Source organism: Lepidochelys kempii, chromosome 4 (genome assembly GCF_965140285.1).
Source record: "Lepidochelys kempii isolate rLepKem1 chromosome 4, rLepKem1.hap1, whole genome shotgun sequence".
NCBI classification, from domain to species: domain Eukaryota; kingdom Metazoa; phylum Chordata; order Testudines; family Cheloniidae; genus Lepidochelys; species Lepidochelys kempii.
Window position 1 is genome coordinate 142,814,001 of NC_136383.1, and position 16,438 is coordinate 142,830,438.

General features: G+C 48.2%; 1 protein-coding gene across 2 annotated transcripts in view; it reads left to right on the forward strand.

Annotated features, from left to right (window-relative positions):
• SEMA4F (ssemaphorin 4F) overlaps nucleotides 1-16,438 on the forward strand; it is a 143,275-nt gene that overhangs the window by 54,767 nt on the left and 72,070 nt on the right. For both annotated transcript variants that reach the window (XM_073343166.1, XM_073343167.1), the window contains exons 2-3: nucleotides 1,677-1,828; nucleotides 10,547-10,610. In XM_073343166.1, coding sequence (XP_073199267.1) covers nucleotides 1,677-1,828; nucleotides 10,547-10,610 — 216 coding nt within the window. The remainder of the gene's footprint in view (nucleotides 1-1,676; nucleotides 1,829-10,546; nucleotides 10,611-16,438) is intronic.

The following is a 16,438-nucleotide window of genomic DNA, read 5'->3' on the forward strand; positions in this document are numbered from 1 at the left end:
TTCCTGGGAGGAGCCAGCTGGAAACTGAAATAGGAGGAGCTGATCAGCAGCTGCAGCAGGGAGCACCCCACCCTGATGCCCCAAGGGCCTCGCTCCTCGGAGGTACTTGAGAGTTGCAATACTAGGTGGCACCCTGCTGTCTAGTGGAATCCTCAACCCTGTGCAATGCTTGGAGAGAGTGAGGTACCTAATAAGCCAGGAAGCTGTGCAGGGAGACATCTAAGCTAGCTAGGAGAGCAGTTGGGAGAGGAGAGGGGTGTGGGTACCGAAATGGCTGACCTGATGCACCTGGCTGACAGGCCCAGAGATTCTTGCCTCATTCAGCCTGGGATCCTCCACCTTGAACCCTATTCTAAAGTCAGGCTCCTAAGCCAGGCCAGCCCTGTAGGTAGTTCCTAGCCTAATAGTTAAGACCGCCTCTCTCACATGCTCACGCTTGATACCTCTCTCCCGCTTTTCTTGGGCCCCTGCTGGCTCTTGTGCGGGTGCCACCTGCCCTCCCCTCAGTGGTCTGCATCTGCCCTCCTTCTGTGGGATCTGACCAGTATCGGGTCTGAGGCATGCTCCGAGCATGCCCACAGGATCAGGGCCTGCTGGCAAGGGATCCAAACCTCTCAGCAGCACGTAGGCAGTTTTGTGCATATTGACCAACAGAGCTCGTGGGTCTCGTGGCGCTGTCGGAGCACATGCACGCTAGCGATGCAGGAGGGGAGGCAGGAGGATGGCTAGGGACTGAGAGGCAGCGGCGGCTTGCTGGTGTGCTGGGCTCGGACAGGAGCTACAGTAGCGAAGGGGAGATGAAATCTTTCTCCGGGCCCCCCTCTTGTCAGAGGGGCGTTGAGGCCAAGGGCTACGCTGGCAAAGTGAGGATGGTGGAAAGGCTGTTCAGGGCTCCCCTGGTGTTCTATTGGCGAGTTCTCATCGCCCCTTGCTGGCTCCCCTTGGAAGCTGCAGCAGGTAACAGCTAGATGTAGTGAGTCAGCTGCTGCCTCTTGCAGCCTGCCCTGCTCCCACTTGCACCCTCCTGCTGCACAGGGAGCTGTGGTGATCTCCCACTGTCTTAAGCATTTTCCCTTCATTTGTGTCTACACTCCAGGTTTTCCTTAACATTTCTCAATTACCACCTGTTCAGCTTCCTGGCAGGAGCAGCATGGAACGTCATAGGGCAGGGCAGGCCAGGCTCCTGCAGCCCCAGACCTTCTCCACTGTACTAGTCCGGCTTGGATCAGTGCTCAAGAGCACGGTGCTAAATGCCAGCACTCTTAGGAGAACTGCTTGAATTTGTGCACACTGTCAGTCCCACTGGGGCTGACGCCACTGCTGGACAGGGAGGCTAGGGGTGAAATGCCATTGCAGACCAGGCTGGTGAGAGCTGTGTATCAGCCTCACTGGGTCTCTGGGCAGTGGCAGGCTGAGAAGTGCAGTCTCGTGGTGGGGCATGCCGCTGATCTGTGCACATGCGTGTTCTCAGGCTGTGGGGGCAGGGGAGGGCAGCTAAAATTGTGCACTCTCTTTCCATCTGGATTGAAGCAGCAGGTAGCTGTTGGATCCCAAAGCTGAGCACAGTATTGGTGACCCCACTAGCCTGGCTCACACGGGTCAGCCTGTGTGGTGCTGGGTTAGGCCTTGCGTGCTCCATGCCCAGGACAGACAGTGTGCTTGCTCTCTGATTGCAGAGGTGCAGCAGATGGTTCATCGCTTCTTCCAGGAGGCCATTTCCAACTACAGCATCTTCCTGGTGGCCCCACAGACCAGGACTCTGTACGTGGGAGCCAAGAACGCCATCTTCGCCCTGCCTTTGGAGTCAGTCAACCAGCCTGCCAAAATGGTGAGCACAAGACCCAAATCTTATGGGGCCATCTGTAGCAGGGTGGGTGCATGTGGGGTGTGATCACACATGAGGGTTATTTAGGCTGGGGCAGGGGCTGCTTTCGAATGAGGGAGGTGTGTGTCTGAGCCAGGGTGGAGTCTACCTGGGTCGATTTCAGGAGATGCAACCAGGGAGTCATAGGGACTGGGGAATGTGGATGGGAAGTGGACCAGCATTGTGTACATCATGGAGATTACTGAGTTCTGTGGCACAGTCCATGGATGCATTGCTGTGAGGATGGGTAGGGGGTGCGGGTGCGCAGGGATGATACACTCAGGGTAGAGGTGCATTCTGGGGCTGTTGCTGTTGGGGGGTATGAAGTGAGTTTGGAGGAGGAGCTCTTGGGTGCTAGTTACCCCCTCCCCCACTGACTGAGAAGAACTAAAGCAAATGAAATGCATAGTCCAACAGTGCCTAAAACCAAACAACCGCACAACATAACTCTGGACCCATCTGCCAGCAGCACAAACCGCTCTTACAGGACTGCACCACTGCAGGGAGGGAGGCCAAACAAGCCACCTGCTCCTCCACAGTCCATGAGGCAGAATCATGGTCAGCAGGGCTGTTTCACTTAGTGAACTGGCTCATCAACCAATCTGGACACTAGACCCAAGCACCGATTGCTGTGACGAGCTGTCTGCACACTTTGCTAATAGATCAACTGAAGATGAATGGAACTGACCCCAGCCAGATCCTATTATCCACTCCATAACCCCGACTGAGAGTGGCCCTATCAGACATGCTGAAGCTCAAGAAGTTCCAACGATATTAGAACCTAATGGAGGATATAAATAACATAGCTGCCCACCGTTACCACACAGATCTTTGTAAGGAAGCACATTTATTCTTAAGGTGAAAGCATTACAGAAAAAATATATTAAATAAAAAAAGAACCTAAGCACATGCTAATAAACTTACAGAGCTCATTCCCCACCCCGTTCCAGCATGGGCTCTGGTAGGAGTCAGTCCTTCAAACCCCCCAAAAGGGTGTTTTGGTGGTTAACAGTTCATAACAGTTTTAGCTCAGAATAGACACCCCCATGAATCGGTTAGTTTTTCCTTTATACAGCTTGGCCTTTGATTTTTCAGATTCTAGGAGCATGTAATAGTAGACAGTGGTTCCCTCCTCGGGATGTAGCTTCAAATGACTGGATTTTTGCATACCCAGAGGAGGGAATTTGCGTTCATATTCCCCTAGATATTTCCCAGACAAACCATTTGACACTGTCTGTCCAAAAGTCCATTCATGTCAGACCCATTGTTCAATACAGTCCTTTGAAGTTCATAACACTTTCCAGGGCTAACATCCTGTGTCCCCTCCTAGAGAGGTCACATACAATCCTGGCCCACAATAACACACAGCCTTTGCATTTAATATAATGGACACGAAATATACTTCATATGATTTTTCCAGGATATTGCAGGAAATTGCTGTATTTGTCACAGCCAGAACTAAAACATCTTTGGAATTTCTAAATATTATAGATAACTTTCTAACTCAAAATGTGTTGCACCAAGTATGGGGAATTCTATATTAGCCCTCATCTTGACCGATAAAGAGGAACTGATCACAGAACTAAAAATTAATGGTAGCTTCGGTACAAGTGATCATGACTCGATCACACTTATAATGTGCAAACAGAATAAAATCTGCCACTGCCTCCTTTCTCTGGTGACGTCTGGCCCCCCTTTTGTCCCCCACCTCATGTGCCCTTCTGCAGCATTGCCAACTCTTTTTTGTGATTTTATTATGAGTCTCGTAACACTTGGGGCTTTCATAATGACCCAGCTCCTGGAGACAAGTGAGTATGTGAGGGACTCGGCTGGCATTTTCAGAAGCCCTCAGGGTTTGGAGAAAAGTTTGCAAATGTGACATGCTTGAACAGCTCAGAAACCAGAGAGAGCAAGAGCTCAAACTTGGCTTAAAAATCATGAGATTACTTTATAAAAAAATCTCATGACTTCTTGCGGCCTGGGTCGTGGTCTTTGAACTCCTGGGTGTGGCTGTACCGGAGGTGTCACAATTTTGCCCTCTCTCCATCCAGCTCTCTGAGACCTGCAGGACCCAGCACTGCTGTCTGCTGGCAGATTCTCTCTCCCCTCCCGCCCCTCCATTATTCACACCAGGATCTTTTGGGGGCTATATCAAGTATCTTCTGTCCTGCCACTTTCAGTCCCCACCTTCCCCCTCCCCCTCCATCAGGTCTTTCTCTCCTCCTGGTAGCTCCTCCTTGACCACGTCCCTCTGACTTTGATGCCTGGATCTCCCTCTTCTTCAGGGCCATCAGCCTCCTCCTAAGGTCCCTGTGCAATATCCAGTTTCCTGCAATATCTGTGAAGTATCTCATTGAATTAGTTTTTTTCTTTGGAGTCCAATTCATTAAATATAAAGGTTGTGTGGTGTTGTGGTCCAGGATTCTACCTGACATCTCTAGGGGGGATATGAGATATGAGCCCTGGAAAGTGTTATGAACTTCAAAGGACTGCATTTAAACAATGGGCCAGACAAGAATGGACTTTTGGACAGACAGGGTCAAGTGGCTTGTGTGGGGAATATCTAAGGGGCAGTGAATGCAAATTTCCACCTTGGATTATGTAAAAACCTTCCCTTTTGAAGCTATGCGCTGATAACCTGTTCCTGGAATCTGAAGATCAAAGGCGCAAGCTATATAAAGGAAAGACTAACTGATGCTTGGGGTGCTAATGCTGAGCTAAAGCTGTTATGAACTTGTAACCCCAGGAAAATTCCTTTGTGGCATTTGAAGGCCTGACTCCTCCTAAAGTCCTCACTGGAGTTGGAGGTGATCTCTGATAAGCTTATTAGTATGTGTAGGATCTTTTACTGTTCTAATGTTTTCTCTGTAATCCTTTCACTTTAAGACTAAATGTACTTCCTTAGAAAGAGCCGTGTGGTAACTTAAACTATGAGCAATTATGCTGTTTGGAGCCTCTGAAGAGGAAGCAAAGTGAGGATATTGGCTTGTTGAGACAGGCTGGCTTGCTAGGAATATGCGGTGCTGTTATAGCCCTGTTGGTCTCAGGATTTTAGAGAGACAAGGTTGGTGAGGCAATACTTTTTTATTGGACCAACTTCTGTGGGTGAGAGCTCTGCTTCAGGTCTGGGAAACTCCGGGAGTGTCACTGCCAGGAGTAACATGGGACCATGCAGCCTGAAAAGACCCTGGTCAGGAGATGGAGAGAAATGCGGGTCTCTGCCCAAGAGAGGTGACAGCTGAGGAGCTGTGAGCCTACAGTGGGTTTGCTCAAGGGAGCACAGAGGAGACAGCCCCATCTCACCTACTAGCCTCCCATCTCCACTTTCCTGCCTCTTCTCACCCCTCAAGGCTGGATCAAGTCAGTCACTTTCCCAGCCAAGAACCTCACCATTTCTGCATTGCCACTCTGGCCACTGTCTTGTTTCCGAGTAACAGCCGTGTTAGTCTGTATTCGCAAAAAGAAAAGGAGTACTTGTGGCACCTTAGAGACTAACCAATTTATTAGAGCATAAGCTTTCGTGAGCTACAGCTCACTTCCTCAGATGCATATCGTGGAAACTGCAGCAGGCTTTATATATACACAGAGAATATGAAACAATACCTACTCCCACCCCACTGTCCTGCTGGTAATAGCTTATCTAAAGTGATCATCAGGTGGGCCATTTCCAGCACAAATCCAGGTTTTCTCACCCTCCACCCCCCCACACAAATTCACTCTCCTGCTGGTGATAGCCCATCCAAAGTGACAACTCTTTACACAATTTGCATGACAATCAAGTTGGGCTATTTCCTGCACAAATCCAGGTTTTCTCACATCCCCCCCACCCCTATACACACACAAATTCACTCTCCTGCTGGTAATAGCTCATCCAAACTGACCACTCTTCAAGTTTAAATCCAAGTTAAACCAGAACATCTGGGGGGGGGGTAGGAAAAAACAAGAGGAAACAGGCTACCTTGCATAATGACTTAGCCACTCCCAGTCTCTATTTAAGCCTAAATTAATAGTATCCAATTTGCAAATGAATTCCAATTCAGCAGTTTCTCGCTGGAGTCTGGATTTGAAGTTTTTTTGTTTTAAGATAGCGACCTTCATGTCTGTGATTGCGTGACCAGAGAGATTGAAGTGTTCTCCGACTGGTTTATGAATGTTATAATTCTTGACATCTGATTTGTGTCCATTTATTCTTTTACGTAGAGACTGTCCAGTTTGACCAATGTATATGGCAGAGGGGCATTGCTGGCACATGATGGCATATATCACATTGGTGGATGTGCAGGTGAACGAGCCTCTGATAGTGTGGCTGATGTTATTAGGCCCTGTGATGGTGTCCCCTGAATAGATATGTGGGCACAATTGGCAACGGGCTTTGTTGCAAGGATAAGTTCCTGGGTTAGTGGTTCTGTTGTGTGGTATGTGGTTGTTGGTGAGTATTTGCTTCAGGTTGCGGGGCTGTCTGTAGGCAAGGACTGGCCTGTCTCCCAAGATTTGTGAGAGTGTTGGGTCATCCTTTAGGATAGGTTGTAGATCCTTAATAATGCGTTGGAGGGGTTTTAGTTGGGGGCTGAAGGTGACGGCTAGCGGCGTTCTGTTATTTTCTTTGTTAGGCCTGTCCTGTAGTAGGTAACTTCTGGGAACTCTTCTGGCTCTATCAATCTGTTTCTTTACTTCTGCAGGTGGGTATTGTAGTTGTAAGAAAGCTTGACAGAGATCTTGTAGGTGTTTGTCTTGTTTCCATTAGCATCGCTCATTCCAGTCCATTGATGTCCATGGCCTCTCTGCAGGTCTAGCTCCCTCCTCCACTGAGTGTTGTAGAATCCCTCTACCGAGAGGGATACAAATGGTTGATTTGTTTTTTTACTTAAATACTTTTCTAAAAACACTTCAAATTTAATTTGAAATGGTTGCAACCTATACTAGGGCCTAGACTTACTCTAATTGATATCATTTAAATAAAATAATACTCACGCAGTATGTTTGCTGCCAAAGTCTTAAAGTTAGAGCCCTGAACTGGTGGAAGTCAGTAGCGTAGCCGGGGGGGAGTGGCCGCTCCCCCACTGAGCACAAGTGGCGCCTTCTTAATATTTTGGCGCCTTTTTTCATTTTTACTCACCCGGTGGCACTCCAGGTCTTCAGCGGTGGGACCGGCACTTCAGCAGTGGGGGCCTTCAAGCGCTCCGGGTTCGTTGGCGAGGGCTTTCACTCGCTCTGGGTCCTCGGCGGCATTTCGGTGGCAAGGGCCTTCGGTGCCGCCAAGGACCCGGAGTGCCGCCCGGTGAGTACAAGTGGGTGGCACCTTTTTTGTATGTCCGCTCCCCCTGTTCATTCCACCCGGCTACGCCACTGGTGGAAGTCACTGGCTGAGCACCTGGGTCCAGAGTTTGCGGAAGTGCTTAAAGAGCAGGTTCAGAAAGAATATTTGCTTCACTTCAGTTTATTCAACTAGTTTATTCAAGGTTGAGAAGCTGATTGGGAGTTGAAAAAGCTGGACCATTTATTTTCTTCTTTGAGTGACTGCACATGTCTGTTTGACTTAAGCGTATGTGTACTCAAGCCAGAGAGCTTTCTGTAGCAGTATCTGTCAGGGTGGAGCATATGCCCTGTGCTTCCTCATGCCTTCAGCCAAGGATATAGAAGGCAGAGCCACCCTGAACCTCCCTCAATTCCTTCTCACTGCTTTTGGCTACAAGTTGGAGCTGCTTGTAAGGATTTTAACATTTTGTTGTTGTTGCAAATAATAGATAGTAGTTGGTGTGAATAGTTAACATAGATAGTTTGAGTAGCAGCTGTGTTAGTCTGTATTCGCAAAAAGAACAGGAGGACTTGTGGCACCTTAGAGACTAACAAATTTATTTGAGCATAAGCTTTTGTGAGCTACAGCTCACTTCATTGGATGCATTCAGTAGAAAATACAGTGGGGAGATTTATATACGCAGAGAACATGAAACAATGGGTGTTTTACACACAGTAAGGAGAGTGATCACTTAAGATGAGCTAATACCAGCGGGGTGCGGGGGAGGAGGAAACCTTTTGTAGTGATAATCAAGGTGGGCCATTTCCAGCAGTTGACAAGAACATCTGAGGAACAGTGTGTATGTGTGTGTGTGTGGGGGGGGAATAAACATAGGGAAATAGTTTTACTTTGTGTAATGACCCATCCACTGCCAGTCTCTATTCAAGCCTAAGTTAGTTGTATCCAATTTGCAAATTAATTCCAATGCAGCAGTCTCTCGTTGGATGCTGTTTTTGAAGTCTTTTTGTTGTAATATTGCGACTTTTAGATCTGTAATCGAGTGACCAGAGAGATTGAAGTGTTCTCCGACTGGTTTATGAATGTTATAATTCTTGACATCTGATTTGTGTCCATTTATTCTTTTACGTAGAGACTGTCCAGTTTGACCAATGTACATAGCAGAGGGGCATTGCTGGCACATGATGGCATATATCACATTGGTGGATGTGCAGGTGAATGAGCCTCTGATAGTGTGGCTGATGTGATTAGGCCCTGTGATGGTGTCCCCTGAATAGATATGTGGACACAGTTAGCAACGGACTTTGTTGCAAGGATAGGTTCCTGGGTTAGTGGTTCTGTTGTGTGGTATGTGGTTGCTGGTGAGTATTTAAGCAAGGACTGGCCTGTCTCCCAAGATCTGTGAGAGTGATGGGTCATCCTTCAGGATAGGTTGTAGATCCTTGATGATGCGTTGGAGAGGTTTTAGTTGGGGGCTGAAGGTGATGGCTAGTGGCTTTCTGTTATTTTCTTTGTTGGGCCTGTCCTATAGTAGGTGACTTCTGGGTACTCTTCTGGCTCTGTCAATCTGTTTCTTCACTTCCGCAGGTGGGTATTGTAGTTGTAAGAATGCTTGATAGAGACCTTGTAGGTGTTTGTCTCTGTCTGAGGGGTTGGAGCAAATGCGGTTGTATCGTAGAGCTTGGCTGTAGACAATGGATCGTGTGGTGTGGTCAGGGTGAAAGCTGGAGGCATGTAGGTAGGAATAGCGGTCAGTAGGTTTCCGGTATAGGGTGGTGGTTATGTGACCATCGCTTATTAGCACTGTAGCGTCCAGGAAGTGGATCTCTTGTGTGGACTGGTCAAGGCTGAGGTTGATGGTGGGATGGAAATTGTTGAAATCATGGTGGAATTCCTCAAGGGCTTCTTTTCCATGGGTCCAGATGATGAAGATGTCATCAATATAGCGCAAGTAGAGTAGGGGCATTAGGGGACGAGAGCGGAGGAAGCGTTGTTCTAAGTCAGCCATAAAAATGTTGGCATACTGCAGGTACCCATAGCAGTGCCGCTGGTTTGAAGGTATACATTGTCCCCAAATGTGAAATAGTTATGGGTGAGGACAAAGTCACAAAGTTTCAGCCACCAGGTTTGCCGTGACATTATCGGGGATACTGTTCCTGATGGCTTGTAGTCCATCTTTGTGTGGAATGTTGGTGTAGAGGGCTTCTACATCCATAGTAGTTAGGATGGTGTTTTCAGGAAGATCACCGATGGATTGTAGTTTCCTCAGGATGTCAGTGGTGTCTCGAAGGTAGCTGGGAGTGCTGGTAGCATAGGGCCTGAGGAGGGAGTCTACGTAGCCAGACAATCCTGCTGTCAGGGTGCCAATGCCTGAGATGATGGGGTGCCCAGGATTTCCATGTTTATGGATCTTCCCTTGCAAACACACCATCCTCCCTGTCACATGATTATCACCTTAGACACCTTCCTCTCCCCTCACACCCAGACTGTTTTTCCTAAATAACACCTCTAAGATCCAGCTTTTTTCTCTGTTCACACTGGGAAAACCCTCCTGGCCCCTCTCCACTCTTATGACTGCAATTCCCTCCTCTCCAGCCTCCTGGACACTCACCCCACACCTCATGCATTCTGCTCATCTTACTGGCCAGGCACTTGGAAAAACCTACCCCTTCCACGAGTCCCTCTGCTGGCTTCCCATGTTCTACTGCATCAAATCATCTTCCTTGTCCTCCCTTTGGGTCTCTTCCCAGCCCCCTGCTTCTCTGCTTTCTCATCTCAGTTGTCCCTCTCAAACTCCAACTTGTCTGCCTGTCGGGTAGCGTCTCACACTTTGCTTTCTCCCCACCACCCCACATTTGTAGCACCCTCAAGATCTACTCCTGCACTCTAAGTGCCTTTCCCAGACCTAAGCAAGAGCTCTATGTAGCTCGAAAGCTTGTCTTTCTCACGAGCAGAAGTTGGTCCAGTAAAAGGTATTACCTCACCCACCTTGTGTCTCCAGTACCCTAGAACCAACATGGCTCCAGCAACACTGCATACAGCAGCTGTAAGTAGTCAAGCAGTTAACTATAGATGGGCTGAGTCTGAGCTGGGGTAAAGGGTTCTTATTTAAAATATATGCTCTGGTTCAAATGGGAATGATTGTGTTGATGTTCTCTGGCTTGTGTTGTATAGGAGACCAGACTAAAGGATCACAGTGGTCTGTTCTGGACTTAGAATCTGTGACAGTGAAGGAGTCCATGTTGGCTTTGGCTGCTCTTTCCTCCTGTCTGTGTTTGTCAGCTGCTTGGGCAAGGAGTGTCTCCCCAGTGCCGGTGCAGTACCCAGCAGGGTGGGCTCCAGTCCTGTGTGCAGCATAGGCAGTTCTGGGTGGGTGGCCTGCAATGCGCGAAGGATAATTGACATTGAAGTTTCTTGCTTTTTTTCAGATCTCCTGGGAAGTGCCTAAGAATCATCGAGATTCCTGCACAAGGAAGGGAAAAAAAGAGGCAGGTACCGGGGTAGGGCAGGGCTGTGGGGCAGCCCCTAGTACAGGCGAGTCTCATCTTACGCTGGGGTTACGTTCCGCAGTCCAGTTCCAGCTTCTGGCAGTCAGAGATTTAGGAACACCCAGAGCATGGGGCTGTCTCCCTGACCATCTTGGCTATAGCTATTGATGGACCCATCCTCCATGAATTTACCTAATTGTTTTTTAGAACCCAGTTATACTTTTGGCCTTCACAACATCCTGTGGCAACAAGTTCTGCGTGTGAAGAAGTAATTCCTTATTTTAGTTTAAAACTTACTGCCTATTACTTTCATTGTGTGACCCCTGCTGCTTGTCTTATGTGAAGAGATAAATAACACTTTCCTATTTACTTTCTCTGTGCCATTCATAATTGAATAGACCTCTATTGTATCTCTTCTTTTTCTCTTTTCTAAGATAAGCAGTTCCAATCTATTTAATCTCTCCTTATATGGACGATGTTCTGTTCCCCTAATTATTGTCATTGCCCTTCTCTTTACCTTTTCCAATTCAAATACATCTTTTTTAGATGGACTGACCAGAACTGCACGCAGTATTGAAGATGTGGGCGTAACATAGATTTACATAGTGGCATTATGATGTTTTTCTGTCTTATTATCTATCCCTTTCCTAATGGTTCCTAACATTCTGTTCGCTTTTTTCACTGCCGCTGCACATTGAGCGGATGTTTTCAGAGAACTATCCACAATGACTCCAAGATCTTTCTTGAGTGGTAACAACTAAATTAGACCCCATTGTCTTATATATGTAGTTAGGATTAGGTTTTCCAATGTGAATTACTTTGCACTCCTCAATGTTGAATTTCATCGCCACTTTGTTGCCCAGTCACTCAGTTTTCTCAGAGCTCTTTGTAACATTCTGCTAGTGTGTTTGATATTTTTGATACATCTAGGAACAAAGAATGTAGGCCATACTTACAGGATGGGTGACTCTGTCCTGGGAGGCATTGACTCTGAAAAAGATTTGGGGGTCATGATGGATAATCAGCTGAACATGAGCTCCCGCTGTGACCAGAAGAGCTAATATCCTTAGATGTACATATAAACACAGCAAACTCGGGTAGGAGCAGAGAGATTTTTACCTCTGTTTTGCACTGATGCAACTACTGCTGCAATATAGTGTCCAGTTCTGTTGTCTACCATTCAGTTTATCAACAGCCTTCTTGGAGAGAGCTCAGAGAAGAGCCACAAGAATGATTAAAGCAGGGATTCCCAAACTTTTTGCCGGCGCAACCCCATTTTAATGATTTCTTCCCAGGACCCCAGACAGCATGGAGGATGCCATTTTGTAGAGCAAAATGTCATCCTCCGTACAGCGTCACCTCGCACACATGTTCTGCACAGTAGAGATTGCCATGACCCTATTTGCTGATGGTGTGACCCCATTTGGGGTTGTGACCCAGAGTTTGGGAACTGCTGGATTTAAGGATTAGAAAACATGCATTATTGTGAGAGGCTGAAGGAACTCAATATATTATCTTAAAGAGAAGGTTAAGGGGTGACTTGATCAAAGTTTTTAAGTACCTACATGAGTAACAAATATTTAATAATGGGCTCTTCAATTTAGCAGAGAAAGTTATAACATGATCCAATGGATGGAAGCTGAAGCTAGGTAAATTCAGGCTGGAAATAAGGTGTAAAATTTGGACTAAGGGTAATTAGCCATTGGAATAATTACCAAGGGTCATGCTGGATTCTCCATCACTGACAATTTGTAAGCCAAGACAGGATGTTTTTCTAAAAGTTCTGCTCTAGGCATTATTTGGGGGCAGGTCTCTGGCCTGGGTTATACAGGAGGCCAGACTAGATGATCCTAATGATCCCTTGTGGCTTTGGAATCTATGAATTTGTGGTAGGGAAATGGGAATTTTCACTTGTCCCTGATGCTCCCCAGAGTCCTGGACAAAGGGACCCCCAGGCTATCATAGCTACAGAGTTCTCTTCCTCTTGAGCTGCTCTGGCCATGTTCCTTCTCTCTGTATACCCCTTCACAGGCTTTGTCCACCCTGTCAGGTCTCTGCATAATGCAGCCTGAGTCTCTCCTCTCCCTCCCACCTGTCTACTTCAGCCTGCTTCATGCCCTCTGTGCTTCCCCAGTTGCCTGCCCCTTTCTCTTGATGCCAGACAATCTCCTCTCCCTCTTCATTAAAACCACATGGAGCTTATCAGCAAATTCCTCGCTGCCTCATCTGAACTGTGCTGATCTGGGTCCTGGGCTCCATGGGGCAAGGGCTGTGTGGTGATGGAAAAAGCAGGATGATAAACTCCTTTTCAGTCAATTAGGGACTAAAGAGGGTGTTAAATAGAAGGCCCAGATAAGTTGCATGAACTGACTGGCACGCCAAGGCACCAAGATCGCCTCCTATACGCCTCGGTACCTTCACCTCCATGACACCAGGGCTCTGAGGTTAGAGAAGCTCATTTACAAACCTCACCAGTACAGTGCTCACCATCTTGGCAATGTCAGGCCCTGGTAGCGAGTCAGTCTTCTGGACACCATAATCCTCCAGATTTCTGTCCTTGGAGGATCTGTTTGTACTGAGGAACAGGAGTCTCCCCTGCTATGGTTCTTTAACAGGGTCTCTTCCCCAGGACCACTCAGACAGATTGAATCCCAGTTGGACCTCCAGCCTTGGTACTGGCAACTATGTCTGAGGCTTCCCCTTCAGCCCAGGGGATGATTTTTCTTCAGACTCATAGGTCTTGGTACAGGGATCTTTTTTGGTACCTGACCACCACACGCACTTGTCACGGACTCACAGGTCATGCCCACTCTTGGCTCCATACGGTCCCTGGGGAGAACCCCCTTCAGTGTAACAGCCCTTCTTGGTGGTCCACTCTCTCTTGGGGGTTAAGCTCCTCTGCCTCCTGGAACCACACCTCTCTGACCCTTAGCATGTCTGTCTCTCCCAATGGGCCCCCTTAGGGAGTCTACTTGCTCTGGACCCCTGGGGCCTCCACTCCCAGAGGGACTAATGCAACCCTGTTCTCTAGGCCGGAGCGACTCTCAGCCAGTGTAAAACAGGAGGGTTTATTGAGCGTCTGAACACAGCATAAGAAACTCTCAGGGCCCTCAGACCTGGCCTCCCTCAGCACAGTACATCTAAGTCTCCCCTGGATGCAGGTGGGCTCTGCCTTTTTTCTCTCTCTCTCTGCCCTCCCCCTCCCCCCCAGTCCAGAGACTCTGCACTTTCCAGCTAGGCATCCTGGCCCCAACAGCTCCTCCCCTGTCCTTTGTCTTCTGTCCCAGGTAAACAGGTTGCTGGGGCCCTCTCTTCCATCCTTTGTTCCCCTCTGGCTGGAACTGATTGGTCATGTCACCGGGGTTCTCTCTCCTCAACCCTTTGTCCTCCCCCGGCCAGAACCAGCTGACGGCCAGGCTGGGGTGGGCCTCTTAATCACCAGTTGTTAGGGTTCCCCATCTCCAGGCTGTTTTCTGCGGGTCCTGGCCAGTAGGCAAGGTCACAGCTGGTTCTCTGCAACAACAAACCCTCTCCCATCACCTTGCTAAACATGCAGCACACAGGGAAACTGGGGTGTGCACCCACTATTCATGTAAAACACTACAAAAATCCCCAACTTCGTCACACCACTATTCTCTTTTGGACCTCACCAGGTATCCTCAAGCCAGAGGTTGTGACTGTCTGTGGTCCTCTATCCACCCACTCAGTGGGGTTGCTGCAATCCCTGGTCACCTCAGTGAACAATTTGATAGGGTTCCAACCAGAAAGAGACCCAGTGCCCACTGGTACTGCATCATTCATAGGCACTGACTAACCTTCAGTACCACAGGATCGCCCTCCCTTACCTTATGTCTCCTCAGGAGACATCCAGGAGCAGGAGGACACCCAGATGGAGGGAAACTCGCTCTCCCTTCATTCCTGGGAGAGACAGTAATGCTTCATAGAATCATAGAATCATAGAATATCAGGGTTGGAAGGGACCCCAGAAGGTCATCTAGTCCAACCCCCTGCTCAAAGCAGGACCAATTCCCAGTTAAATAATCCCAGCCAGGGCTTTGTCAAGCCTGACCTTAAAAACCTCTAAGGAAGGAGATTCTACCACCTCCCTAGGTAACGCATTCCAGTGTTTCACCACCCTCTTAGTGAAAAAGTTTTTCCTAATATCCAATCTAAACCTCCCCCACTGCAACTTGAGACCATTACTCCTCGTTCTGTCATCTGCTACCATTGAGAACAGTCTAGAGCCATCCTCTTTGGAACCCCCTTTCAGGTAGTTGAAAGCAGCTATCAAATCCCCCCTCATTCTTCTCTTCTGCAGGCTAAACAATCCCAGCTCCCTCAGCCTCTCCTCATAACTCATGTGTTCCAGTCCCCTAATCATTTTTGTTGCCCTTCGCTGGACTCTCTCCAATTTATCCACATCCTTCTTGAAGTGTGGGGCCCAAAACTGGACACAGTACTCCAGATGAGGCCTCACCAATGTCGAATAGAGGGGAACGATCACGTCCCTCGATCTGCTCGCTATGCCCCTACTTATACATCCCAAAATGCCATTGGCCTTCTTGGCAACAAGGGCACACTGCTGACTCATATCCAGCTTCTCGTCCACTGTCACCCCTAGGTCCTTTTCCGCAGAACTGCTGCCTAGCCATTCGGTCCCTAGTCTGTAGCTGTGCATTGGGTTCTTCCGTCCTAAGTGCAGGACCCTGCACTTATCCTTATTGAACCTCATCAGATTCCTTTTGGCCCAATCTTCCAATTGGTCTAGGTCCTTCTGTATCCTATCCCTCCCCTCCAGCGTATCTACCACTCCTCCCAGTTTAGTATCATCCGCAAATTTGCTGAGAGTGCAATCCACACCATCCTCCAGATCATTTATGAAGATATTGAATAAAACTGGCCCCAGGACCGACCCTTGGGGCACTCCACTTGATACCGGGTGCCAACTAGACATGGAGCCATTGATCACTACCCGTTGAGTCCGACAATCTAGCCAGCTTTCTACCCACCTTATAGTGCATTCATCCAGCCCATACTTCCTTAACTTGCTGACAAGAATACTATGGGAGACCGTGTCAAAAGCTTTGCTAAAGTCAAGAAACAATACATCCACTGCTTTCCCTTCATCCACAGAACCAGTAATCTCATCATAAAAGGCGATTAGATTAGTCAGGCATGACCTTCCCTTGGTGAATCCATGCTGGCTGTTCCTGATCACTTTCCTCTCATGCAAGTGCTTCAGGATTGATTCTTTGAGGACCTGCTCCATGATTTTTCCAGGGACTGAGGTGAGGCTGACTGGCCTGTAGTTCCCAGGATCTTCCTTCTTCCCTTTTTTAAAGATTGGCACTACATTAGCCTTTTTCCAGTCATCCGGGACTTCCCCGGTTCGCCACGAGTTTTCAAAGATAATGGCCAGTGGCTCTGCAATCACAGCCGCCAATTCCTTCAGCACTCTCGGATGCAACTCGTCCGGCCCCATGGACTTGTGCACGTCCAGCTTTTCTAAATAGTCCCTAACCGCCTCTATCTCCACAGGCTTCCACCACCACCTTATGCCAGTGACTTTCAGGCCTTCCACCTCATAGATATTAAGGTCAGAAGGGACTATTATGATCATCTAGTCTGACCTCCTGCACAATGCAGGCCACCAAATCTCACCCACCCACTCCTGCAATAAACCTCTCACCTATGTCTGAGCTATTGAAGTCCTCAAGTCATGGTTTAAAGACTTCAAGGTGCACAGAATCCTCCAGCAAGTGACCCGTGCCCCATGCTGCAGAGGAAGGCGAAAAACCCCCAGGGCCTCTTCCAATCTGCCCTGGAGGAAAA